The sequence below is a fragment of the Hirundo rustica genome, chromosome 9, assembly GCF_015227805.2.
Source record: "Hirundo rustica isolate bHirRus1 chromosome 9, bHirRus1.pri.v3, whole genome shotgun sequence".
NCBI classification, from domain to species: domain Eukaryota; kingdom Metazoa; phylum Chordata; class Aves; order Passeriformes; family Hirundinidae; genus Hirundo; species Hirundo rustica.
The window spans coordinates 11,448,285-11,475,053 of NC_053458.1; the positions used below are offsets into that span (position 1 = coordinate 11,448,285).

The 26,769-nt window shown below is 38.0% G+C and overlaps 1 protein-coding gene across 4 annotated transcripts in view; it reads left to right on the forward strand.

Moving 5' to 3' along the window:
- ST6GALNAC3 (ST6 N-acetylgalactosaminide alpha-2,6-sialyltransferase 3) overlaps positions 1 to 26,441 on the forward strand; it is a 233,894-nt gene extending 207,453 nt beyond the window's left edge. For 3 of the 4 annotated variants that reach the window (XM_040073500.2, XM_040073504.2, XM_040073499.2), the window contains exons 4-5: positions 20,609 to 20,716; positions 22,841 to 26,435. In XM_040073500.2, the coding sequence (XP_039929434.1) occupies positions 20,609 to 20,716; positions 22,841 to 23,027 (295 nt within the window). In that variant the 3' untranslated portion in view covers positions 23,028 to 26,435. Of the gene's footprint in view, positions 1 to 20,608; positions 20,717 to 22,840 lie in introns of all 4 variants that reach the window. The other variant, XM_058421827.1, reaches the window with a different exon arrangement.
- The last annotated feature ends 328 nt before the right edge of the window (positions 26,442 to 26,769 follow it).

The window sequence follows — 26,769 nt, forward strand, 5'->3', positions numbered from 1 at the left end:
ACGTTACCATCACTCTAATTTTTCAAATTCTGTGATTCTGTGAAATTATTTGCCATTCTTAATATTGGGAATAGTAAGAAAGAGTCTTACTGGTGTTTAATTTTTAACTTCAAACCTGGTTAAACTTCTATTCCTGTCCATGTGTCTCGAGGAGTCACAGATTGTCCGGTAGTGACAGAGCTGCTGTGTTATGATTCAGGCTCTATATGTGATATAAATGTGTGTCTCATGCTGTGTCTCTTTGCTCTTCCAGGCTCTAGCACAGAAAGCAGCCTCTAGCATATTAAGTGCCTGTGTCACCTGAAGTAAAAATGGGAGAGCATTTTAAAAGATGAGTTTTCCTTTGCCACATTTCTTGCTTGTGCTGTAGATTGTCAGAGTCTTCCCTGCTTCACATGTAAGCAAAGACAGATATAGAGAAAAATGAGTTCTTTAAACCACAGGAAGATTTTTTTCTTTGTGGTTCTATTAATATCTAACTGAAATAAAAAGGAAAAATTTGGAATAAATGACTGCAGGCATCTTAAAACCTGTAAAATTATTTTTTAAACAAGGCTTTTGCTTAAAAAATGGGATCTGAACATGTGTGTAATGGAGCCAGACTCAGAGGAAAATTATGATTTCTATGTCTAGCACCTGTCAGGTTTCTTCAAGAGTCTAAAATGCATGCATTATCGCTGATAATACTCCCAAATAGACCAATCAAAGCCTAATTTTCAGAGGTAAATCTTAGAATCCTTTTGAAGTCCAAATTTAAAGCGGGATGATGTGTTATCTATCAGAGGTCACTACCAGCTAGATATGTTTGCAACAAATGTAGCTTTGGAGCATGGTAGTGATAAGAAATATGAGAGAAACTATCTTCGACCATTGAACAAGGAGTGATAAGAGTATCAGAAGTAGTACTAGTCCTAAAACTTGCTTCTGTGCTCCAGTGGTTTCACACCAAGCATTTGGAGATGATACTCACGGCCTCACAGTAGGGATTCTGCTGAAACCTATGCTAAGACACTGGGAGCAGTACTTGGAGCAGGTAGAAACCATATTGCCCTATCTATCATGATTAATCCAGGACAAGGAACAGATGGCAGGAGAAGGAGATGGATTCCATGAATATGGAGTGGGTGGCAATTGTAGCTGGTCCAGGCTTTGAGACCTGAGAGAGTAGTATTGGTAAATAGTGATAAATGTGAAGGGATTGTTTCCTCCATGTTACAAGTTACAGGAAGACAGAATGGAGTTGTCAGCTACCTGACAACTAATTTTTATACATGAGGGGTTTTTTTACGGTTGCTTTTATTCTGTGATCTGTTGTTTCATTTATTTGTTTGCTGCCAGGCATTCACTGTGAGACTTCAGGATTCCCAGTTTATGAAGAGATGGCTTTGTGTAGGGAAAGCCTGGGAGACCACGAAAGCTGTGGTTTCACAGTTAGAGAAAATGAATTCTCAACCAGTAGTGAATGTTTAAGCCCTGATTTTCAGGAAAATGAGCACAAGGAAATACATTTACCTTTCCTTTGAGTTTTGTCCCACAAAGTTAATTGTTTGATGTTGAATTTGTATTGATGATTCCTTTTCCACACTGCAGTTACTATGTCAGGAGGAGGAATGCTTTGAAAGGTAACAGAAGAGGAAAATACTCCAAAGGAAGTTGAACTGTTGGTCTCCTGAGACACTCAGTAGATTTTGTTGGCTTGTGAAATGCACATCAGTCACACCTCCATTTAGATCAAGTCTGGCTTGTTTCTGAGACTTAGTGTCATGGGCAGTGAGTAATACCTCTGCAGTGGAGAGATGACATGTTTCAGTGGAGATGCCAAGGTGTAAGCATGGATTAGTTCAAGTGAACTGGTTTTGGCATATGCCTTAGAAGGTGCAAAATGGCTCAGCAAATCCCATGGGAATACATCTAGGTTTTTATTCCTTTGCTCTTACAAATTAATTAATTGCTGGGCTTCATCCTTTTAAATGCTGTAATACTAATTTTTGTTCCAGAAGAAACCAGAATGATAATGATGTACAGTTTCATGAATAGATCTTTTTTCTTACTGTTTCCTTAGGAGAGTTTATCTCTGTACCTAATACATATTTTAGAGCATAATAGTTATATACTTCCAGAATATTTTTACTTCTCTTTACAGTAAAAGAAAATAGGTTTCAGACTTTCTCAGAGGAAAGCTATAAAATCATTTCTGCTTTACAGTAAAGGAATATTTGCTATATTTACAACACTTGCACTGTTTTTTTTCTAAATAATTTCTGTCTCTTGCTAGAATTTAGAAAAAGACCATCAGTACTTTTTTTTTCTTCCAGCAAAATATTGTTATTTCAGGTGGGGCTCATTAGTGGGTGCCATATAGGTTAAGTTTAGGGTAGTGTTTCTGTATGATATATAAATTCTGTAATGAAAACTGATTTTCTTTAGCCTTCACAGCTGATCACTTTCTAGACTAGTTCATTTAAAATTTTGAAGATCTACTCAAACATTTTGAGAAGAACATTTGGTGAAATATGGAGAACAGGAACCGCGAAATCCTTGGGAACATTAGGTCAATTTATTGACAGGAATTTTGCACCATTTGGGGAGATGGGGTTGAACAATATCCCTCTTTTCTGCTTCTGGAGCTTGGATCCTGTGAAAAGGCAGTTACTTTTTTGGCTGTTTTGTAGTGCAGTTGCACTTGTTAGAGGGAGGAATATGCAGGGCTGGCTGCGAAAACAAACCTCTGTGAGAATTTGAGCCAATGAAGGACGGCACTCTGGGAAATCAGCTTCCCCATATTTCTAACCAGTGTTCAATGAAAGGACAGTCTGCACAGCAAAAGAGGATTTACTGGGGTTTAATCCTGTTGGAAATTCTGTACTTTGAAAAGTTCTCTGTGCATTCAGACTAGGATGAAGGTTTTTCTTTGCGTACAAAAACCAAGCGTACATCCCACTTAGTTATGAGATTTGTGGGCAGAAACAGACAGGGATTTTCACTTTTTAGATGGACCTCCTTTGCTTTGCCACCACAATTGCATATTGGTGGCACATTGCCCACGCATAAGGGCAATTCAAAGACTGCTAGGACAAATTCCATACCAACAGTCACGTTGCCAATGCCTGTGTATGCCCTGTGGGATATTCCATAACTTGTCTCTAACCTGTATTTGCCAAACATGTTGTCTTCCTGTTGTCCTGTAGTCTATGATGCATTTTCAGGGCGACTGACTGAGAATTAGATTTATCTTTTCTAGATTTGCAGCTTACTCTGGGCTTGATGCTATGATTCTGGAGAGAGTGAGAGTACAACTCTGTTATCCATGAGTAGGCCATTTGGATATCTGACACAGCTTCCATGCGCTTCAGTCAGTAAGTCAGAATCACAGAATATTCTGAGTTGGAAGGGACTCTTAACATGAGTGTCCCATACAGGATCAAACCCACAACCTTGGCATTGCCAGCACCATGCTCTAACCAACCAATGCCTGCTGCTTTCACAGGTGTGTGAGTAGTTGATAATACTGATTGCAGCAACTATTTGGAACAAATCCCAAAAGGTTGTTCATTTTGGAGCACTCCAAAATGTGAAGGAATGTAATAGTTCAGTATAACTTTGTGCAAATTCTAATTCTTTTTTCTTGGGCAGTTGAAGCCCTCTATACACAGTCATTTAGATATAAGCACAACACAGTTCAATGTCAGACCGAAAACCAAAAGAGATCACAAAGAACATAAATAATTTTACTTCATTTTTATGGAATTTTGATAAAAATTAGTTTGGCTTGGATTAGTTTGGACTTTTTTCTTCTCTTACAAAGAGGAGTAAAGAAAAAAAAATATTATTTTCTAGAACATGCTTCTTCAACCTGCTGCTACTGAATGAAGATCCATCTTAATGTCAGCCTCCACCTAACCACTTTGTCAAATATCTCTTCTGCTGCTTTTCATTATTATTTTTGAACAAAGCTAAGCACCTAAGGCAAAGTACTGAAAAGCTCACAGCATTATTTGCTTAGGGAGAAGTGCTTTACTAGTGGTCTTGTCTCAGGTTGGCAATAGTCTGTTGCATTGTATAATATTTGAATTGTGAGGATTTATAGCCACTGTTCAGGTAAATAACAATGTCATGCCACGTAGAAGTTACAAAGAGGTGAATTGAATTATTTAATCATAGCTGAGTTTGCTACTCAGGCTTCTGGAGTGGTGAAGAAATTACCATTACAACGATGATCTTTGTATGTGAATATCAGGCGTGCTTCAATCCAGGCCAGAAAAGATGCAGTTCCAATAATCGTCTTTATAGATACAGAGCCATTTTGAAGCTATTTGTTTGTCCATAATCACAAGATCAGATATTTTGTTCTCTCCTGGTGGATTTATTTTTTCCAATTTCCTATTAATAGAAATTCTAGGAAGCTGCTCACAAACGCACACTCGCGGAGGGCCAAGATTCACATTCCTGGCCGCACTGCTTCGAGACACAGCCACTTGCTAACTGTGCTGTCCTTGCTGTTGCTGCTGTGCTTCCAGTATCCAGGAGTTGGTCTACTTTGTTTGTTTTGCTCAGAGCAGGTTAGAGACCTGTGCTGTGTGCTCCAGAGCTGTGTGGGATCAAGCAGTTCCAGCTGTTTGGTGTTGACAAAGAGCTGGAGCAGTAACGTCCTGTACCCCACAGCTCGTCTCAGGCAGGGTCTGACGGGCTGCTGAGCATGATTCGGGGTGGAACGTGAGCTCAGCACAGACGGAGCTGAGCTGCACTGAGCTGGCTTTGTCCACCCCAGGTTTAGCTTTTCTGCTCGCTCATGATAATATTTGTCCTTACACACCTTGCATAAAACTGTGAGGGCTTGTTTACGTGCAGCGTCAAACTGCTTTAAAAGGAACTTGTTGCCGATGTAGATTTCACCTCTGGATTGCAGTGCGTTTTCCCATGGTTAATTTTCATGCATTCATGCAATTCAGAATCACATTTCATCTGATTTATGCGCTAGCGAAATAAGTTATCAAGAGGAGATAATCTTATATTTGTAATGCCTTCTTCCCAGACTCTGTTCTTAAAGGGAAACTCCAGAAATCTGTATGAAAAGACAATTTTAAAAAATGTTTCAGGGAAAAATGAAGTCTGACTTATGTGTTCATTTACTGTGGTATTTGAGGACTGAGGGAGATAATACCTAGCATCTTTTCAAACACTGCTCTGTACAAAATACTCCCACTCCAGTTGCTTGTTTTCTGTTGCTTGCCTCTGTAAACTGTTTAAATATTATGGGCCTTCCTAGTCTACATTGTATTTTACAAGTTAGAGGTGGACAGCTCATTCCACAGTGGGGAAAAAAACCCCATGATTTCAAACTAACCCTTTGCCTGCACTCAGAGAAATCAAATAAAAATACAAAGGTAAAAAAGAACAAAGCTTCACTCAAGTTCACAGAAGTGACAGCTCCCCAGTTGAAGAGCAGCTCTCTGGTTATACTTGTACAAGTAAATGGAAAACATGAATAATCTCAGTTGAAGACGTTCTGTCTTCTTCCTCCACCTGTGTTATTGTTCTCTAGCTTTTGAACAATTGCTGAAATCTATAAAATAGTTTAATTAATATTCCTTCCCCCACAAGTACATTTTTATTTCTTACATTCTCTTAGGAACAAAGTGAAGGAAAACAAAGTTGTAATGTCACCACTAAAATCATTCAACATTTCCAAAGAATGATCTTCTAGTGTATAAGCTAGTGTAATTCTGCTGCTCTGCCTCGTAAGGGTGAGGAATACTGTGATGGATGTGAGTGCAGTGTGTGTCTGTGGTATCTGTAAATCTGTTGGTGTAATCTCTGTGTGTTACATACGCATGCAGAGGCAGTGCATGAAAAGTGTGTAATAATGAATACTGCACAATGGAGGATACTACATAGCATAAAGATAAAGGATAATGACATTGCTCTCAAGTAACAAACCCCTGAGCAATGCTGGTGAACCTATGAGGGGACGTAAGACATCTTCATTGTTTCATATGGTAATAATCTGTGTACACACATGGTTTTCGTAATGATCCAAGGATATAGAATATTATATGAACAGTTCAAGAAGAAACTACCTGTTTATATTGAGTAATTTCCATATGAATGGTTTAGGGTTGTGGGTTTTCTTGCTTTGCTTTTCTGAGATCTTCAATTTCTAACACTGGCTTCTTATCACAAACTTGCAGCCATACAGCCTGATCTCATCAGATCAAACAAGTTAAATCTAGTCAGAGCCAGTCAATACTTAGGTGAACAATTTCCAAGGTATTTCAAGAATGCATTGGGAAACTGCTCCATAGCAGTATTCCTCTCTTGCCAGCATTGAAAAAGCATCTCCCACTTGATACATGGTTCTTCATCCTCATCCTAAATTGTCCTCTATCATTGCTGTGTGCAAGTGGCTGCATTCGTCAGTGTGTGTGTATTCTACCAAAAACCTTTTGTGATGAAAGGCACTACATAAGCAATGGTGCCAGCTCAGACTTTATTTTATATTTTATATATAGTATTTTTATATTTTATGTTAGTTTTGTGCAGCCCTGGTTTAGTAAACCGAACAAAATGTTATTTTTAAAGCACCGTTTAGATCAGCCTTTGACTGAAGAGTTCAGAGCACTGTTTCCTTGTCAAAAATACTTGTGCAGAATCAGAAGTGCTGACATATACGTGTCAAAAGGAAAAGATAAGGCAACATTTCTGCTATCATCTGTGAGATAAACATGTTTGGGGTCTTTTACTTTCTTCATAAAATGTGATTTAATTGGCTTACTGGACTTGAGGGGGAGCTGAACCTGGTCATTGCATCTTGATGTTTCAGTTTGATTTCACTCTAGGCCAGTTAACATAACATTTCTTGGTATTTGTGTAACACCTACAGTTCTACTCTCTTGGAGAAAATATATGGGATATCTATGCATGAGAACTGTGTATTATAATAGCTAAGAGCTATGATAAAGAATACAAACTCACTTGTTCTCATCAAGCTCTAAGATAGCATCAGCACAAAATGAAACAAGAGGCTATCGAACCTATTGCCAGGAGAAAATGCAGATTAAATACAAATAAACACAAAGTACAAACTAAAGATCTGAGTAGGCTTATATAGTGAAAAAGAAGGAGCCCAACAAGCTTATTTTCTGTCTAATGCAATACTCCAAAGACAAATATTACAGCTAAGTTTTCAAGGAACAAAAAGAGGTGCTTTTATTCTGTATTTTTTTCCGGGCCAAGCTATGGAACAATTTCCTTAACTGAATGCAAAGAATAAGACCTACAGCAAAAAAACCCAAAGCGCTATTAGCGTGATCATAGTTGTGATCATGTAAACACAACTGATTTTCTTGCTCTAAGACTGATATGATCCACCATTATGAAGGAAAACCACACCAGAAGTGAATTATACTCTCTGCTATTAGTTTGGGGATTCAGTCTATGTACTGTGTCGAAATGCTGATGCCTGTGCTCTGAGAACTTCCAGTGAATATATCTCTTTAGAGCAACCAGTAAAATGAAATTAGGAGTAAACCATTCCCAAATCTCTTGTATTTATATATAAAGCTGGGTGACTGCATTTCTAGAAAGAACAAAGGAATGAATTCTCTCTTTGTTGGTGGTGTTTCTTTCAGTTTGGAAAAAGAAATAATCTCCTCAATATTCTGGATACTTCATAATATGCACTTTTGCACAACTTCTTTCTTCTGGTCCTGTATGAGGATGTTCTTTTCCAAAAGCTTTAAAGCATAGACAGGTTTGACTATGACTTTTAAAATCAGATTTAGGTAAGGAAGTCCAATTTATACAAGCTTGGAGAGGTTTTGTTAATACCAAGCATATCTGAATTTGCCTGACTTTGTACCTTTGCAAGATTCCATATTGCCTAATATAATGTTCGTCATGGTTTTAATTTTTTCTCAAAATGGATCTCTTTTATGTCTGCTATTTACCATCCTTGGCAGAGTCATTGAGCACAAGAAACACAGTATCTACAAGATGCAGAAGCTGCTTTCTTCCTTGCACTCATGTAATATGTAATGGATGGTTTTAAGAAAGGATCTTTACTCTGTGCTTTACCTATTCATGTGTAGGATTTTGATTTCATTTGAAATGAAAGGCGTAAACCTTGGGTCTGAAAACTAATAGAATTTCTGCATTTACCTGCTGATCCATAGCCTTTAGGTTAGATTGTGTGTCAGCCAGCAGTCGGCTTGTTGAATGAAGCAATACTTTAAAACTAAAATGAAAAGATTTCTGTTATATGTAGCCTGACACCAGATATGAAGGCAGATTTCTGCTGGCTTATTATTGGAAATATTTTCCACTGTGTCTGATAAGCAAGACTGAACAAGCCGTAGGAAGTAGACCTAATCAGATAATGCTGACTTGCAGACCAGAAAAAGAGAGAAATGTATTTTCCTAAGTGCTGTGCCTTCACTTGACAAGACTGGGGACAAAATGGTTGGTGTAATGGCAAAAGGCACTCAGAGAGCAGAAAGTAAACCTGCTGCTTCCTGGGGGTGGCTGTTGTCTCTAACCTTTTTTCTTGTGTACATTCGTCGTCTGTGTTACGGAAGGTTTACATCTAAGTGCTTGAGTGCACTGGCACTCTGGAGATGGGGCATGTAAAAGGACTGGGAGAACATCAGACTGGATCAGCTCTTCATTTTTCAGTGAGTCTAGGTATTTTTTAGGAACTCCAGAGGAATTCGAAATAGGCTTATGAGAGGGTTCCCCTGAAGGATCGAATGCTGTGTTTTGCACAGACTCTCAGTTGCAAATCCTTCCTGGAAATACACTTGAACATTGAGGATATTCACAGGAGAAGCAAATTCTTAATATGACAGGACCTTCATGATGTTGTAGGATGGAGGACAAATGATGTTTTTGTAGTAATTCTTAGAAAGAGTTCCCAAAGAACTGAAGCAAAAAGATTCCTTTGTTATTTCCCTGCCTAGGTATGAAGTGGTCATTGCCACAGTTTGATAGTTAACACAGAAAGATATTTAAAACAACTTCAGATTCTTTTATGCTTTCAGATTGCATGTAGGTAATAATTATATCAAATGCAAACATAGTGCCATATTAATACTGTGTGACAAATGTGCATACTTCTATTTGCTGACCTGAAGACATTAAAAAAAAAAAAAAAAAGCTGGAAGATCCTCTTTATTATAAGGGTTTTTTTAAAACAGCTCAGCTCTTGGTTTTGTACCTTAAATGTCTCTGCTCAGGGAAAAATGAATTTAATTGCATAAAACCTACTCTGCACTGATTTTTTCCAGGGAAAAGATTAAAGTTTTAAATGGATTGAGTGTCCCTGTAAGTATATTCACATTCATACGTGTCTGGAATGAACATGCCATGGCTTCTGCTTTATTTTTCTTATGTATATTTGGAATTCAAAATAACATTTATTTTCTGAGGGGAAAAAAAATCAATAAATCATTTAAGTTGTCCAACACTTTGTACAACTAATTGTAATTAGTATAATGTCTTTGTTGGCAAGGGCTTATCAGGCACATAGCATGAAGAGGCAAAGAAAGAGCTTTATAAAGAATTATGTTGTTTTGTAAAGCTAATTGTGACACTATCTCTGCTTTTGTATGTGCTTGAACTCTTAATTTTTAATGTGGCATTCCTTCCAGTAGTGTAGCTCCTACTGTTACCTGATGTTCTCTGTAATGTAACCATAGAACAGATTTTAGTCAGTTCGAGATTTTACAGTTTGGTGCCAAAAGAATGTAGCCTAGACTTGAGTCAGCTCAATTGTGGCAAGCGGGTTGCAGTTTCTAGTTGTAATGAATTAGCATGTTTTAACGTTTGTGATGCAAATCTTGTAGACAAGAATTTAGTTAATTGTGATGTCCTGAACTTTGGTGCCAGGGGAGCAGCCACAGGCTCCTCTGCTGGGTCTGTTGCGTGTGTGGCCTTCGAGGAGCTGCTTGCCTGCAAAATTCCGTGGCAACATTGCCAAGCCTTAACTAGCTGATACTGGGAATCGCTGAAAAGTTGATGTTACTAAGAGCAGTACAATGTGGAAGAGAAATCAGAGCATTCATTTATAAAGCAAAGGACCGCTGTTCCACTTCATGAGCTCATTCTAATAACTTGGGTTCACTGGAAATATCATATTCCTGGTGCTAACTGAAGTCCTCACCATTCTTGATACCTGGGCATTAGTTTAGACTGACAGTGAGTGGGCTAGATGATTAGTATGATGATTCTTGTATTTATTATTCTCAAAAAGCTGGATTGTGAAAGACTTGGAAAATTAACTAATTTGCTACTTCAGTTGATAGCAGCGAAGCCATAAAAATTCTGGTTTCGAGCATTTAACTGCCATTCTAATAAGTATGGAGATTTTTCTCAAAGCTTCTACTTGTGTTATTAACCTCCTGCAGACTATTCAATGAATATTGGAATAATATATTCTGAAATTGTCCAGTGTTGAAGAAACTGTTCAGTGGGATAGTAGGAAATCAACTGTGACCCCTAGTTCCTCTTCCTATGAGTTTCTCTGTGGCAGTCTCCTGCTTTTCTGAACTGTTTGCTGCACCATGCTTTTTCTAAAGGCTGCCATCTGAGAGAAGAACTTGTGCCATTCTTTGTCCTGCCAAATATGTCTGCTTACAATCAAGGTGCTGCCTCCAGTGTAGATATTTGAACCAGTGGCTGCAGACATCTGGCCTTCAGAAGACCCTGCTGTATAGATGTAGTGGCTCTGGGGAAGCAAAAGGGGAATAACAAAAGCTAATCCTGTGTGTCCTCAGGATTTGGGACCCTATATTTTAAGTGGGGTTTTAAGTAGACTTCAGCCTCTTCTGCCTACAATGTGTGTGAGCGAAAGATGCCCTTCAGAAGGTCACCTACTATGTAAACCAAGCAGTGGAGGACTTAGAAGAAGTTTCAGTAGCTCAAATGTCAGGATTATTTGCTTATTTCTTGATATTTGGACAGAGGTGAGTTAATTAAGAAAGCAGTGAAAGATTTGATCCATTTTGATGGAATATAGATAGATATAGCAAGACCCTAATATTGATACTGAACCATAATAGGATACCTATATATGTGTGTGTACTTCATTAAAATGTATGTCAAAAAGAACAAAAGAAAGGGAAATATTTTGTTCCTTTTATACTTTAAGGAAAAGAATCTGGAGAAAGTTACAGTAGTAAAAGGGAAGGCAACATCTGTGTTAATTAGCAGTTCATCTTCAAAGCTTGACTGATGGGTTACATTATGGCCTTTTGCAATTGAATTAGAATTCAGACCCATTCAAGTTCTATTTTTACCTCCTTTTTCCGTATCAGAATAATTTGTCTGGATTTAAGACTTCATTTTTGCTAAAAATATTGATGCTCCATAATCTAAAATGAACTTTTGGTTAGTGCAAATAGGCTGTGTAGAGAAGAGCGCTGTGGCTCTGGATGCAATTCTGGATGCTTTATGACATGTTAGGGATAAGGACACGTACATTCTCCAAAAATTTGTTTCTCTTGGGTATTTGACAGCTAAGCTCTTTGGTTCAAGAGCTCACATGTGTGTATGGTGCCTTGCACAGTGAGGATTCACAGTGCTACTGTAATGTAAATAATCAGTAATTTAGCAACAAATTAGGAATTTATTTTAGAATTCCTGGAAACACTCTTCTGAATATCACAGCTGGTGGGAGATAGGTTGTTGATAGAGGAATGCACACTGATGAAGGTCTAATCTGTGGAGTTTGAGTTCTCTTTTTCCAGTGAATATTATCTGTTCAGAAATAAAACTTACAGTTGACATTCTGGCCCTCCAAAAGCTTTTTTTTTTGTATGGGCATCCATCCTGGTACAAAGCAAAGTTCTCAGATAAATGTGAAATGTGTGGAGAACAATGTAACATCACCTTCCCTTCCATGTCAATATATCAGAGAGATAGTGCTTGAACTACCACAATGACTGCAGGCTGTGGAAGATTTGAAAGGGTATCAGCTGATGTACGTCAGTGTGGGTTCTGTCAGCTGAGTATGTGGTCCAATGTTCTTCCCTCTTAAATGAACAGAGTTAGGGTACAAATCCTGAGCTAGCTATTCGTTCATTTTCACTGTAAAAATAAAACAAAACACCTTTATAAAAGCCTCTACTCACATCCCAGTGTCAAAGAAATACAATGTACACCTTTACAAAGTTGTGTCATCTTTTTGATTTAAACGTAGAAAGGACCCAACGTAAAAGAAAATGGGGTTTTTAATGAAGAATTTAAGCTGCTTTCAGGCAAGGTTAGATGAACTCCTTTCTGTATCTTGTATTGAGAAGGTAAGAGCTAATCTAGAAATTTCTTCTGTATTCACCTACAATACATTTCACTAAAATATGCAGCTAGGAGTAGTGAGCTTCCTTTAATACCAAAAGAAAAGGGTGGGAAAGCCTCTTTAATTAAATCTCTTCAGGGATCCTGGATTAACTGCGGCTCTGTTTAGTTTATATCCTCCCTGTAGAAAAATGTGCAGACCCAAGACGGCAAATATTGATCTAAGTGGAGATGCAGGGAAAAGGCCCTGTTGTCTTTTTATTTCCACTTGGCACAGTTTTTAGTTTTGATTCATTTTTGGTTACAAAGGATGAAAATCTAAATCCTTCTCTACTCCCTTTCACGCTGTGTGAAAATATTGAACCAGGACTCGGCAAACTGGATGCAGCTACTGGGGAAGAGAAGAGTACATAAAGCTGCCCTCCAGAGTGCTGAAACTTGTGCCCAGGTTTCAGCTGTCACTCCCTTTGCCACAGCCACCAGGGACTGCAGTAAATCTTCAGCCTGGCATAGTCCAATAAAAAGTGGGGAGCAGTGGGACAAGCTTACACCATGGTGCCACAACCAGGGAAATTTTGGCATTACCCCCCATTTGCTTCAACCACTGCAAGAATAAGTAATTGTCTTGTGGAGCAAGTGCTCTGCTGCCATTGACCAGAAGAGTTGCATTTCCTGATAAACAGTCTTCCTAAGCATGGAATGAGTTTTACTTTACAAAAATGAGGTGATTTTTGAAGAGAAAAATGGCTGTGTAAAGATGCCAGCAGCTTAGCCCTCAAACCTGCTTATATGAATTTAGTTTTCCTTCCTTCCAAATGTAATTGCACATTTGTAGTGGGCAGCATTTCTGTGCATCCTGTCCTGATTTAAACATACATTTTTTCATCAACAAAATCCCAGTGCAAATGGAGATGTGTGGAGCCCTGCGCTTCTCTTTCTGCACGGTGCAGCTCCAGCAGGTCGAGGTTATTTGTGATTGTGCATGAACTGCTCAACTTCAGACCCCAGGGGACAAGTGCAACCTGGGCACTCACAGAAGGCATCTTCTGCTGCTAACTTGAGTCTGACCAGGAGCATGGGCTGTGGCTCAGACCACAGTCTGTACTTCAGAAAGGGAAACAGAGAATCTTGACTCAAGAGAAATCAAGAGAATATGTGTTTCTGGAAACAGGAGGATTAGGGAGGAGAGCAGGGAAGGAAAAAAGTCTGGAATTGGATTTACTGTTTTGTAAAGAGTGCACCAAGACCACAGTTCTTACCTGAAGACTCAGTGCAACCTGTAGAAGGCCAGTAGCTGTAAGAAATTTATCTATCAATTCGAGTTCTCTACAGAGGTTGCCATTCATGTTGAAGAGATTGGCACAGATTTGAGAATACATGAGAATCACCTTGAACCAATTGTATGTCCAATATATAGGCTAGAGGGCAGAGTTTACAATTATAATTATTTAGAAATCCTTGTTTTTCTTGTGTGTGCTTTGCAGCAAGCTGGACCTCTATGATCTCCCTTGATAAAAAGGCATTCTGCTTTTCTCCTCTGAGCTCAGCAGCAGAGGCATCTGAAGGAGCCCTCTCTGCCTGGGTGAAATAACTCCCTTGTCTCATTGTCTAAGTTCACAACTGAACTGAGATGCATCAAAGTCAGGTCAAGGAATCAAATAAGGAAACTACAGAAGCTTGGGCAGCAGAAATCAATTTTCTTAGGCTCCTGCCTTTTTTTTTTTCCCTCTTTGTGTCAGGTTTCCATGAGTATATCGAATATACAAAGAAAGAAAGGAAATAAATTTTAAAAATGTACACAACACAAAGATTTGAAATATATCCATAGATTAAATACCCAATGCCTCAGGTATTTTCAGTACTTGTAGTAACAGACTAGTCCTTATTTCTAATGTTGGTTTTGCCTGGCTCGCCCAAAATAATAAGTAAACAGTAAGTCAAATAGTTTCAGTGGTTTTTTTTTAAATTAGATGCAGTTAAATACAAAGCCATCGTTTCTCTGTTCCTTTTTGTAATCATTCATAAGTGTCCTTCCTGTCTTTTTTTCAATGCCATTTTGACATGGGATTTATTAATTGTTACATCTCTTTTTAAATCAGATTGTGTGGGGAGATTCTCATGGGCCAGTTTGCGACTTAGAAGTAGTCTTTACTGCAGGTTTATAACAAACTCAACTGAAATGGACTCTTGTCCCTGTGTTCCATTGCTGCATTCATTATATGATATGAATAATGTTCCATTATTAATATAAACAGAAAGCAAATATTTCTGGAGATTAATTGAACAGTATGCCACCCAACTGCAGTTTATTTTCAGGATTCACAGTAAGGATGATCTACCAAGAGCTTGAGCTGGCTGGAGTGCATCACTTCTCCCTATCCAGGTACATCTTGCTGGGCACAGTCCCTGCCTGAATCTGGAATGCGGTCTGTGCTGTTCATAATGCATTCCACTTGTTTAAGCTTTGCATAAAGCTATACATGATGGATAATAAAACATCAGTCCATGTAGAAATGTCTCACTTTTCAGGATGACCTGAAGCACGATGTGTGAGACACTCTGCTCACTGCTGGAGGGGCACAGCTGTTTATTCTTAATGTCCTGCACCACTGTGGAATGCACAGCAAACACCTGTGTGTACACTCTCACACACACACATATGAAAGAATGAATGCTTATGATAAATGGCTGCCTAACAGGTATCTTTATAATGCAGAAATAGCAACCATTTTTATCAGGTGAAATCAATTCTCTGTGCTTGCATCTTCTTTGCTCCTCTTGTGCTCTTTTTCCTGCAGAAAGTATGTAATGAAATAATTAGCAAAAAAGCACCATGTCTTAGAGAAGACAGAAATAAATCCAGGCTAGGGCTAATATTCTTCAGGATTTAGAGTCTTCCCCTTCTCCTGTACCAAAGGTCCTTCCTTTGCTCCTCTCAAAAAAACCAGCTCACTGGCAAGAGAACTGTATGTGCTCCTCAGGGGAGAGGTGAGAGCCTTGCTGTTCTCTCAGGGGTGGGTGCATTTTTCTGTCAGCTCATTCCAATCTGTCATTTACACATCTACATCTGATGTGAAGAGGAGGGCATAGACCAAAACTGTGAGTTGGGGAATGTGGGTGTTTAATTTGGCAAAGCAAAAGTTTTTCAGAAGCTGTACTCAGAGATGCTTCCTCAGGGCAAAAAAAAAGAAGTCTCAGTCAGCCTGAGTACAATGGTAGCATTAAATTGGTTAGTATCAAATTAAGTAGAGGCTCACCAGCTTGTGCTGGCATTTAAAATTCCTGTATTTTTAGTTGTAAGGAAATATACTGTGATTCAGCAATGCAGAAAGCCAGGGAGAAGAAGAGCTGCTTGTCTTTAACACGGGAGTGCAGATGGGACATGAACTTTCTACCCTCATTCCCAAGAACGTGTCACAGATGAGGCTGACACAGGGCACGTGACAGTGCCAGGCAAAGCCAGAGTACCCCGAGCCCTCCCAGAGGATTAATGGTCTCTTGGTGCGCCACAGGTACAAATAAGTACCAGAGACAATTCTACCTGAACATAGTCGAAATTAATCCTGAAGTATTTTTGAAAATATTTCTGTTTATTTTCAATCATTTTAACAAACTTTTTTGTTGGAAGGGCATTTCACATTATGAAGCCTCCACTCTTAGTTTGTTTAGACCAATACTCTTATTTATACTTATTTATTAATCAAGAGGCCTGACAAGCTGCTGCAAATAAAGCTGCTGCTGATTCAGTAGTTTGGTAGGAGAGTCATCTGAGGATTAGATTCTATAAACAGCCTTTATGAAAAGATAGATATTTTTGTCAATTAATTGGCCTGGAGAATTTTGTCATTTCAATCTGTCATTGTTGAATTTTACTTTACTGCAATATTTTGAAATTAAGTCAAAAAGGAAAAGTGTCTATCTAATGCTTTTGGCAAGCGCTCTGTTAATTAATAGCTTTTTGAAGTACTAAATTTCCTTGGTTTTTATCTTAATTAGCACTCTTAATTGACCTTCTGTGATCTCTAGTTTCTCCCAAAAGAATTAAAAAATAGGCTTCTAAGTTCTTTTCTCCAATCAGATTGACATGCAGTTGCTTGTGTAGACTTCTTCTCTGCCTTCACAATTTTTTTTTTTCATTTTTATTTTTTACCACTGAAGTCCCCACTGGAAATTACAGTCCATTGAACCATAGAGCTAAAATTGATTGTGCACATAAAAAATCCTGGAACAATTGAATGAAGAAAAAGAACTTCCTGGAATTCTGTGCTAAAATCAGAACTCAAGAACTCACCTGCCCTCGATCACCAAGAAAATATTTTATGTTTCTCCATTTACCCCCAGTGACTGAAAGAATAAGTTTTTCCTTCATTTTAGCCTACACCAAAGCACAGTTAAAAATGTCAAAGAAGATAAATTTCAGTTGCCAGCATTTTTAGGGTGCATTCTCTATTCCATCTTCTTAATTTCAATTTCTTTTTTGGAAATAGTGGAAAGTTAAAGCTGAAGAAACCTGTCTAATTACTTTTATTTTAAATTGCTTTTAATTAAAGCTTTTTGTGTTGCATATTACAACTCTAGCAATCCTAAAAGTATGTTTTACTATTTTCTTCTGAAATACAGAATGCAAGTCTCTTTTGTAACACGTTGTGAGAAACTGTAGTCAGTTCTTTCTGCTTGAGTTTATGGAAGGCATTACTAAAAATGCAAATTCTATCTTTTGAGACTTCAAACTTTCAAGTAACTATCAATCTTGGAGTTTCCTTTTATATTCTGAGATTAAATTATGACATTTTAAACACTTAAACCTTCACTATGAGCAAGATAAGCAAGCATACACTTTGTTTCAAGTATTTTAACTAAGTTTATTCCACTGGTCTTTTCATCTCTTTAATGTTAAGCATATGCCTATGTACTTTTCTGAAATGGTGGATGGTATTTAGCAGAGTGAATTATAACCAATAACTATCATTCCTTTAATACTAATAAAGTAGGAAGTATGCAAAATAAGCTTTCATTTTCAAGGTAAATAAGATGACTTTTTGTGAGCATTGCCTTTTTATTGCTGCATTCAGCTGTAAATCATGTCTTGAAAGCAAAGCCATCTTTTTAAAAGTGTGTTTTGAAAAACAGTGCATTATTTTCTCCTGAGCTGTTGAGAAAATTTCCTGTCCAGATCTGATGCCCCATTAATTTTCTAATATTAAAAAAAGTCTCTCTGAGCCGGAAACAATTTGGGATTGTTGCACACACATATATCACAACAGATCTGCCTACAGTAGTTCTAGAGATGATGTTTAACAAACTCCTGTTTACCCTATTTTGGGATTAACATCCTCATTCCCCCAGATTTGTGTGGTTACATAGCCTTGTGCTACACATAAATGGAGGATTTTTTTATTTCCTATGTGTAAAATTTGAAATTTGAGTGCAATTACAGTAACAAGAGGAACTCTTTTTCTAATGAGTCTCAAAAACCCCTGACCAAGAAACATGTAGAATTCTCCTGTAGAGAGGGAAATTGAGTGCACAGTGTTAGCATAATAGCAAGGGCTGAGACATTGCTTTGCACTACAGTTTTATGGGATGATATTTTAAAAAGTATTTGGAGATTTATGGCTTTTTAGGGACGGCTAAAATTGTTTTCACATTTCTAATACTGCTTTCATTAGAATTTTGAAAGTATGTTTATGGTATCTGATTGAATTTTAAGGTGTTTAAGGTGTTACCAAATCATCCAGAATCTCCACTGCTTAAGTACATTCCCTCGTATCCCCGTGTATCTTCAGAGGAAAAAGTGGGATGAATATAAGTGCTTTGGTTTAAAGTATATAATCTGTATTCTGTCATGTACTTCATCTCCCAGGGAAGGTACCTGGGAACTCACTCCGCTGTTTTTATTTATCCTGCCAGTGCAGTATATAGATGAGAGGACTAAGGTCCAATAGTGTTAAAACAAGACATGAAATATTGATTAATTCTTTTTTAAAATTCCTTTTTCCTCCTGAGTATAGCAAATTTCAGATGCTACTGTCAATATAGTGCTCTCCAATAAACCTCCATTATTGGAAGGGTCCTGATCTTCATCGTGTTCTTATAAATGGTTATTATGATTCTAAAACACTTTGAAAGCTCAAAGCCAGTGTTTTCCTGGTGCAGGAGCAGAAAGCAAGTTAGAAGCAATGCAGCCTTTTATCATGGCAGAATGTTATTTTGAAATAACATGAATTGGATTGGGAATTCTCCCTGCTAGACAGTAGCAGGACATTCTGCTTGAAGAGATGAAGATCCTGATGGAGCAGATAAACAGCTGTACACTTTCATGGCTATAAAGGCGTCAAAAAAAGAAGCACAATTAGAGTTGGTATCAGCCTAGAGAAACATGGGTGTTTGACTCCCTGCCTTTAGCTTCCACTTGTAATTCTTCAGTTTAAGTTAACCCTTTGTTTATTGTTTCCAGTGCAGTCTTTACAAAAGCAGCTAAACAGATACGTAGCTGTTTGCCCAAGGGAAAGAAAATTTCAGGAAAGGCAGGGATAGAAGTTCACAGCAGCTCACCCATGAAGGATGACAGATATGGGCAAGGAAGTGGATATCTAACTACTTTCAGGGTTCTTGGACTCATCTCTTCGAATTAAGGTAATTGTTTTTCACAAAAAAACCCACAAAGGTTTATTTAAACTTGAGTGTACTGGAGTTTCTTTAGGAATGTAAAGCTCTTGGAGCTTTTCTACTATCCATAATAAAAGGTATTACACAGAGAAGGAATTTGAATCTCAGACCTGTATGTGCCAGGTATTTGTCATGATAAAGGTTGCACAACTACTTTTTCACCCATTGTCCTTAATAGTATTTAGTTCAGCTTGAGCAGGGAAGTAACACAGAATCTGTGCCAAAAGCCACTGATTGGTATATTTATGCTGGAGGAGGGAGGCAGGACACTGGAGTACATTCTTGTTCTGAACCAGGAAAAAAAACACCTGAGATTGGTTCTTCTCTCTCACAGGGATCCTGGGGCTTGTAGGCTGGATAAATTGCTCTAGGGTTTTTTTTTCCCCCACACGAAAATATTATTCCTACTGCGGGATGAAAATGTTTTCAGATTTTGTTGGTGGCAATAACTGATTTGTACATAGGCTTATTTGGGAGTTCTTTTACAGCAAAACTTAAGTGTGTGCAAATGTTAGGCTGCTTTCACTTAGGATGGAGAACAGACTGCTCCCTGCCATCCCCAAAAGCTAAGAGCTTACAGGTATGGCAGAAAGCTCATATATCCCTTCCTCTCATCACACCCAGCTCTATTAAGGTGCTCTATCAAGATGGTTTTGTGGGTTTTTTCTCACAAGTGGTTCTTTCTCTGGAAACGAGGCATTTAAAAATAATTAAAAGATAATTATTTTCACCAATTTCAGTCAAACTGAAAGCAGTACATGCACAAAGCTGGACTTCAACCCGTTCGTAAGCAGCAAGGGCTGAGTGTGCTCTCACTACTCATGAGGTTTGAAAGCAGTGAGTTGCATGCCCAGGTTCTCTGGATAACTCCACTCACTCCCAGTCCCCCATTGGTAGCATTTGTGTGAGCAGAGCAATCAGGATTTGGGTTGCGGTTAACAATGCATGTGTTTGCTCACACAACCAGTCTGTGAGCCAAATCCTTACGTATGTAATTTTTCTCACTCGTGCAGGTAATACTTCTGGGCTCATTGAATATATCTAGTCATTTGAGCAAAGACTGTCAATCTGGGCACTATCCTCTTGTGGTTTTCTCTCTGCTATGTTAGCTTGAAGAATGATAGCACAAAATTATGTAAAGGGATATGCACAGAATTTTGGTTTTCAGAAGCTTATGTTAGATGGTTTTGTACCAAAATATCCTTGGAAGTTTCACTACTGTGTGAATTTTCAGGACGAGAATAGCCCACTTCAGATTAAGATTTTGCTTGCAGAAGAAGATGGTGTTTACTCACATGCACACACCACAAATTCCAACAGTACTTTGTATTTTGGTAAACTTTATCTCATTTTACATACTCCACTAATTGCTGTGTTTCAGATGTGAAAATAAATTATCTTCTCTTTTACTGGAGTTGCATTGTTTGACTTCAGATATTTAACATGGTGTTTTTTTCTGTGGACAATAGCTGGAGGCCCCACGCTGGGAAGAATGAGAGCGTATCTATAAATAATTCAGAGTAATTGTATGGTTTTGACAGATTGTCAAACTGCTTAATGCCTTTTGTCCCAGGCAATAGATTGTATTTCTTTGATAAACTGTTGATAATTTCTCATTGCAATTTGTTTTGTGTGTGTTGTATTTTTACAGAGTCCAGTCAGGTTCATATCTCAGCACGGGTTGGTTTACCTTAATTTTGGCTATGGATGCCTGCTATGGAATTCACGTCTATGGGATGATAAATGACACCTACTGCAAGTAAGATCATAGAAAATTATTTTCATGCATCTACAATTCTGATGTCTTGTCAAAATTTCACAATTGATTTTAATGTCATAAATCCAAAAAATGCATCAGGCAGTCATTTCCCAGTGTTTTGCCTCGATGTGACACTATTGTCAGCATATTCACTCCTGATACGGCATGTTCTGTTGGTAAAATGAAAACATTTACAAAATCTAACATCAGATGAACTATTTTTAATCAAAGATCTTTTGCAGTTTCTGAATTAGCTGGAAACAAAGTATGATCATATTCTTTTGATAAAATATATTTGCTTCCACTGCTAAAACAAATCTATAGAGGAAAAAACTAATACATTATATTCTGAATACCAGATACACCTGGAAGTGAAATAAAATGATTAGCCCAGGATAGTTACCTAAAATTACATTTCACCACCACTGAGCAAGCTACTTGAACTTTCTAGGTTATATATGGCTTGTTTTGAGTAGCAGAGGTTTCTAATTAGATAATAAAACAAGTCCTGTGAACTTTATCACCATAAACTGACATAAATTCCAACTAACTACTGTTGGTGACCTTACAGTGACAGTGGATTAATCCTGTTGTCAGAAGTATAACTCTAAACACAATTTTTAAAAGTCCAAGTTAAATACTTTAATCTACTGCGTGTGGTAGAAAAATATAAAATGAAACTATTCCTCCTTCATTCAGAAAAGCAGGAAATGTCATGAACAATGTATGGTACTAGTGCATACACATCTATTCTTCTGTACCTAAGCTGGTCCAAGTCCTGACATTCTGTTTCACTCCAGTGTGAAACTCATTGCTGGCAGAACCTAAAAAATGTCACAAACAACGGAATTTGAGTCACAGCTGTTTAATTAGGATATCTTAACGTTAGAGGCTGACTTTTTAGAACTTGCAGATCTCGCTGATTGAGTCATCCAGATGGAAAGAACAGAATGAACATATGTTGTTCTTTGTTTATGAAAACACACAGTAGGCACCCTGAGATGAGGGGTGACAGGACTAAGGTTGTCCTCAGAGAGCTCAGCCAAGCTGGCATTGCATAGCCCTGATGTAAAATCAGTCAACAGCATGATAGCACTGTTGGCAGCAGAGAAGGCTGTCTCCTTAAAGCTGCAATTCTGACTGGATTACCTACTTATATTGGATGCTACTCTTATAACTGCCTTGCTTAAAAACCAGTTTCAACAGCTGGGACTATCCGGTGAGAAGACTTTGCTTAGGGAGGGAGCCTTGTGGGCTGAGTTATCTCAGGTTAAACAAAATGTGCAGTGCCTGTAAGAGCCAGCCCACCGGCTTCTTACTGACTGTCAAGATGGATGTATGCTGAGAGATACACTGAGCTTCTTCTGCCTAAGGAAAATTCCTAGAAATCATGATGGCATGAAAGCCCTTACAGTTTAGCAAAGGAGTTCAAGTGCTGATACAGGAAAAGGATTTCAGATCATTCATAGAACTGTTTAGGTTGAGAAAGACCTTTAAGATCATGAAGTTCAATTGTTAACCCAGCACTGCCAAGTCTGCAGTAAACTGTGTCCCAAGTGCCACATTTGGACATCTTTTAAATACATCCAAGGCTGGTGAACCAACCACTTCCGTGGGCAGCCTGTTCCAGTGCTTCACAACTCTTTTGGTGAAGAAATTTTTCCAAATATCCAATCTGAACCTCCTGTTCTGCAGCCTGAGGCAATTTCCTCATGTCCTGTCACTTGTTCCTTGGGAGAAGAGACCGACCCTCTTCTCATTACAACCCCCATTCAACCAGTTGTAAAGAGTGATAAGGGTCCTGCTGAGCCTCCTTTTCTCCAGGATGAACACCCCCAGCTCCCTCAGTCGTTCTTCATGGGAGTTGTGCTCCAGACCCTTCACCAGCTCCACTGTCCTTCTCTGGACTCACTCCAGCACCTCAGTGTCTGTCTTGTAGTGAGAGGCACAAAGCTGAACACAGGATTTGAGTTGTGGCCTCTCCAATGCTGAGGATCACTGCCCTGGTCCTGCTGACCACACTATTGCTGATCCAAGCCAAGATGCTTGTCTCTTGTATTCAGGTGGATTATATATTTATGTTTTCTTGAAAATAGTACTTAAGTTTATCTTTCTTCTCCCTAGGTCAGAAGGCTTTCGTAAAGTTCCCTACCACTATTATGAGCCAGGAAGAGATGAGTGTGAGGAATACTTTCTCCATGAAAATGCTCCATATGGAGGCCACAGGTTTATCACGGAAAAGAAAGTATTTGCTAAGTGGGCCAAGAAGCACACGATAATATTTACACATCCCAACTGGACAGTGTCTTGATACTGGTTTACTTAACTCTCCCTTAACAGCATATTACAAAAATGTCTCAGTTTACAATAGTTTTGCTTACATCTGGCTGGCCTTTCTCAGCCTAAGTAACACTAAACTAAAAACCAGAAGACAAAGAGGGTGGTGGTTCAGCTGTTAAGCAAAATTAATCATCTGTGGAAGGCAGACACATTGTTTGTTATTTCTTAGGGTTTTAATCCACACTATGCACTTTATACTTTAACTGGATTTTACTTCAAGGCAGGAGCAGTTAAAGACAGACGAGATTCCTGTATATACAGGTGCACACAGAGAACACGGTGGTCCTTTGAAAATTGTCCATCATCTCAAATATTTAAAATTATTATTTGTAGCTCATTTGCTGTACTGAAGCACTAGTTCCATTTGTGGTATCAGTAGAAATTTTCGACAAGAGAAATGTGAGGAAAAATACAGACCTACAAGGTCCATGAGAGTTAATTTTAAAAACCACCTGAATGTATTGATACATATATTGATATAATGTGAGCACTTGCATATATGGTAAAATTAGAGATGAGATAAGCATGGTTCTTGAACTGTACCCAAATCTTGAATGAGGAGGTATTACCTACTCAAGACTCCTGATTAATTCATAACTTCTGCAATGCAGCTTACTTCCACCCTGGTCAGTCTGCACCCTCTGGGACGATGTAGTTTGTACTTTTTGAAGCTGTTGTCCCACAGTTCAGCTCCAGCAGAATGGTACATGGCAAAGATTTTGTTTTCCAGCCCACAGTGAACCTTTGGCTGTTGTACCAAGCCTGTTGTCAGTGTCCAAGCAGGTGAGTGTAAAGTTGTCTCATTAATATCTCCATTTACTCCAGTTGTGCATTTGACCGGCTCCATCATCCAAATAACAGTATTTTGACAGTATTTCTCATGCAGCCATCATAATTTATTTTAGATCTCCAGTTTCTCCATCTTTAAAAACAAGGATAGTGTCTATCTACCTCACAAGAGAGTTGTGAGGACTAATTTAATTTAAAGCACTTTCCTGATGCAGAATGCTCCAGATCATTTATTCTTAACACAAAAACAATGGTACCTGTCATTTATTCTTGTCTGTTGGGTATTTGAAGAAACTGACAGTGTGTCTGGCTCTGATGGCAAATTGTTCTGTGCATCCACTTTCCTACTGAGGATAATTTGTAATACTGAGTTCTATCAGCTTGCATTGCTTCAGATGAAGTTGAAAGAACACCCCATGTCACAGTATTACCTGCACATTAAAAGACAGTTCAAGAATCTTAAAATATACTCATCTCTAGTTTAAGTATGTATTTCCAAGCTTACTGTCACGGAAAGTTTTCAACTGCAGCAGACTCATTTGTCATATGACCATAATTCAATTTTACGTGTGTTTTATTTAAACTGTATTTAAACTAATGCTTTAAGTTTAGAATGTGTCCTATGAATATTTTAACATCTGGAATGTCAGATTCAACACTGTAATAGCCAATACTGTGAACACTTGAAGGAATTACGTGTGGAACATATCACACAGGGTTTACTCACACTACTTAAACATTAACCAACAGGAAACTTTGTATGCTTTTGTAAATCAAGAAAAGGGGAAAGTAAAAAGCTATTTTTACATGTAAGTATTTGTATACTGACTATTTCCTATTGTATATTTGTATATATAAATCTATATTTTATATGTTCATTGCATATATATTCTCTCATCAACAGCCCCAACTCATAGGATAGGGAGGAAATCTCTTCACCAGTATTCCTCCTCCTGATCATTAGTTTCTTGTTCCTGTTGGTAGGTTATTCCAGGGTATCATCTCTCTTGCCCCTTCTATTTTCTACCATTAATGCAGCTCTCTTGATTTTATTTTTTAATATAGCTCAGCTTTCACTGCTTACTTTAGTACTCTACATATTCATTCTGGTTGTCAGACAAAGGCTGGGGCCATGCTTATGATCTTGGATAAACATCTATATTCAAACACAGGTTTTGTCCCAGGTTTTGGGCATGACTTTATGTCTCACCTTCCTGCTTAGAAAAGGAGAGCAATAGTATTTCCCTTTCTTGACTGACTTTCTTGAAATATTTGAGATGAATATTCCCATTTTCAACTTATTTGTACAGTGCTTTGAAGAAAAGGTGCCCAAAGTGTCTGAAAAATTACAGGCAATGCTGTGATATACAAGTAATTAAAAATTCCCATTCCTTCAATTGTAGGCTGATACAACATGATGAAAGGGATGAAATCAGAAGGGGGGAAAGGGTCATGGTTGGATGAAGAGCTGTAGTAACAAAACCAGATTTATCATCACATGCATCTTTTCGGTTCAGATGGGTGGCTGGATACATGGAAAGCTAATAAAAAATTGTAAGGCAGGATTTGAAAAATGTAGGACATGCAGAATTAGGGAGAGTGCTCCAGACATATGTTACAGGGCAGCCTGGGAAATCCTGTCATTCCCTTGAGGGAAGAGGAACTGAAAAGAAGGACATCAACCAATTGAACTTCTATTTAGAAGGTTTCAGGATTAATAGAAAACTGCTATGAAAGTGCTGCACATGGAAATTGTTTGGGCTGGACAGACTTACATGGAAGTGTTCTCATGAAGTAGAGTGTTTCTCCCCTCGAATGTTTCTCCCCAGTGGGCATAAGGGTTCTCCCTGAGTTGTGTTCACCTGCAAGGTGGTTTTTAAGCCTGAGAAAGTTTTTAAGATAATTAATACTTGCCAATTCACCATAAACGTGTTGTAAATTATGTGCATCATTCTGAAGCTATTTGAAGAGTGCTTTTGTGCTGCATGAAACACTGTCACAAAGGACAGCTGAGAAAAGTACAGCTCTAAGAACATCTAAATGTACACAAAATTGAGAACACAATTAGGGTTCAGGTGTCACAGAGCAAAGTAAAAGTGTTGCTCTCTTCCTGGATTTGCACTAAGAGCAGATCCACTTTAAAAACAGTGCAGCAGGCTTCATTCATACTACAGGAAATGAACATCAGTTCTGTTATTTAAATGAGCCTGTCTTTAGCATGACTTAAATGCATATTTACATGATTTTTATTATATGAGTAAGCAACTGTGACCACTGTGTTAAAGATGACTCTACAAGGAAATTGCTTGGTTGAGATCTGTTAAAAACCAGCTTTGGTACTAAAGAAAGAATGTCAGTACTTGGATGCTGTCCTGGTTTAGGGGTTCATGCATGTAAGGGGTCTTGGCAGTTCACCTTTACTTCTGAGAGCAGTGAAGAAATCAGCTGAGAATCGCTTATTAATTCTTTAAGATAAAACTTCTACAGTTTACCTAAATGTAATCATATCCTAATTGCTTATTCATTCAAGCAGTCCTATTTTAATCAACTACTCATGACTATAAAACAAGCAGGGAGTTTACCTGAGGTTTTCAAAATGCATTTTCACATTGCTTCTCATAGAGGAATGCTCAAAAATAGTTTGGGCTTTTTTTTTTTTTTTTTTTTTTTTGCCATCAGTGAGCTGAGTAATCATCAAAAGTTTCTTGTAAAATGTAGGGGGAATTTAAATTAACGTAAAAAAAAAAAAAAAAAAAAAAAAAAAGAGGGGAAAAAGGCATAAATGGCTTGGTTTTAATAAACATTTAAATTTTAAAATACTTTATGTTTTACATTGCATTACCTTCTTAATTTTATTTTCAAAGTAGAAAGTTTTAAATTTTCATTAAAAAATATATCTTTTTTGACTGGCTAATAACTATTCA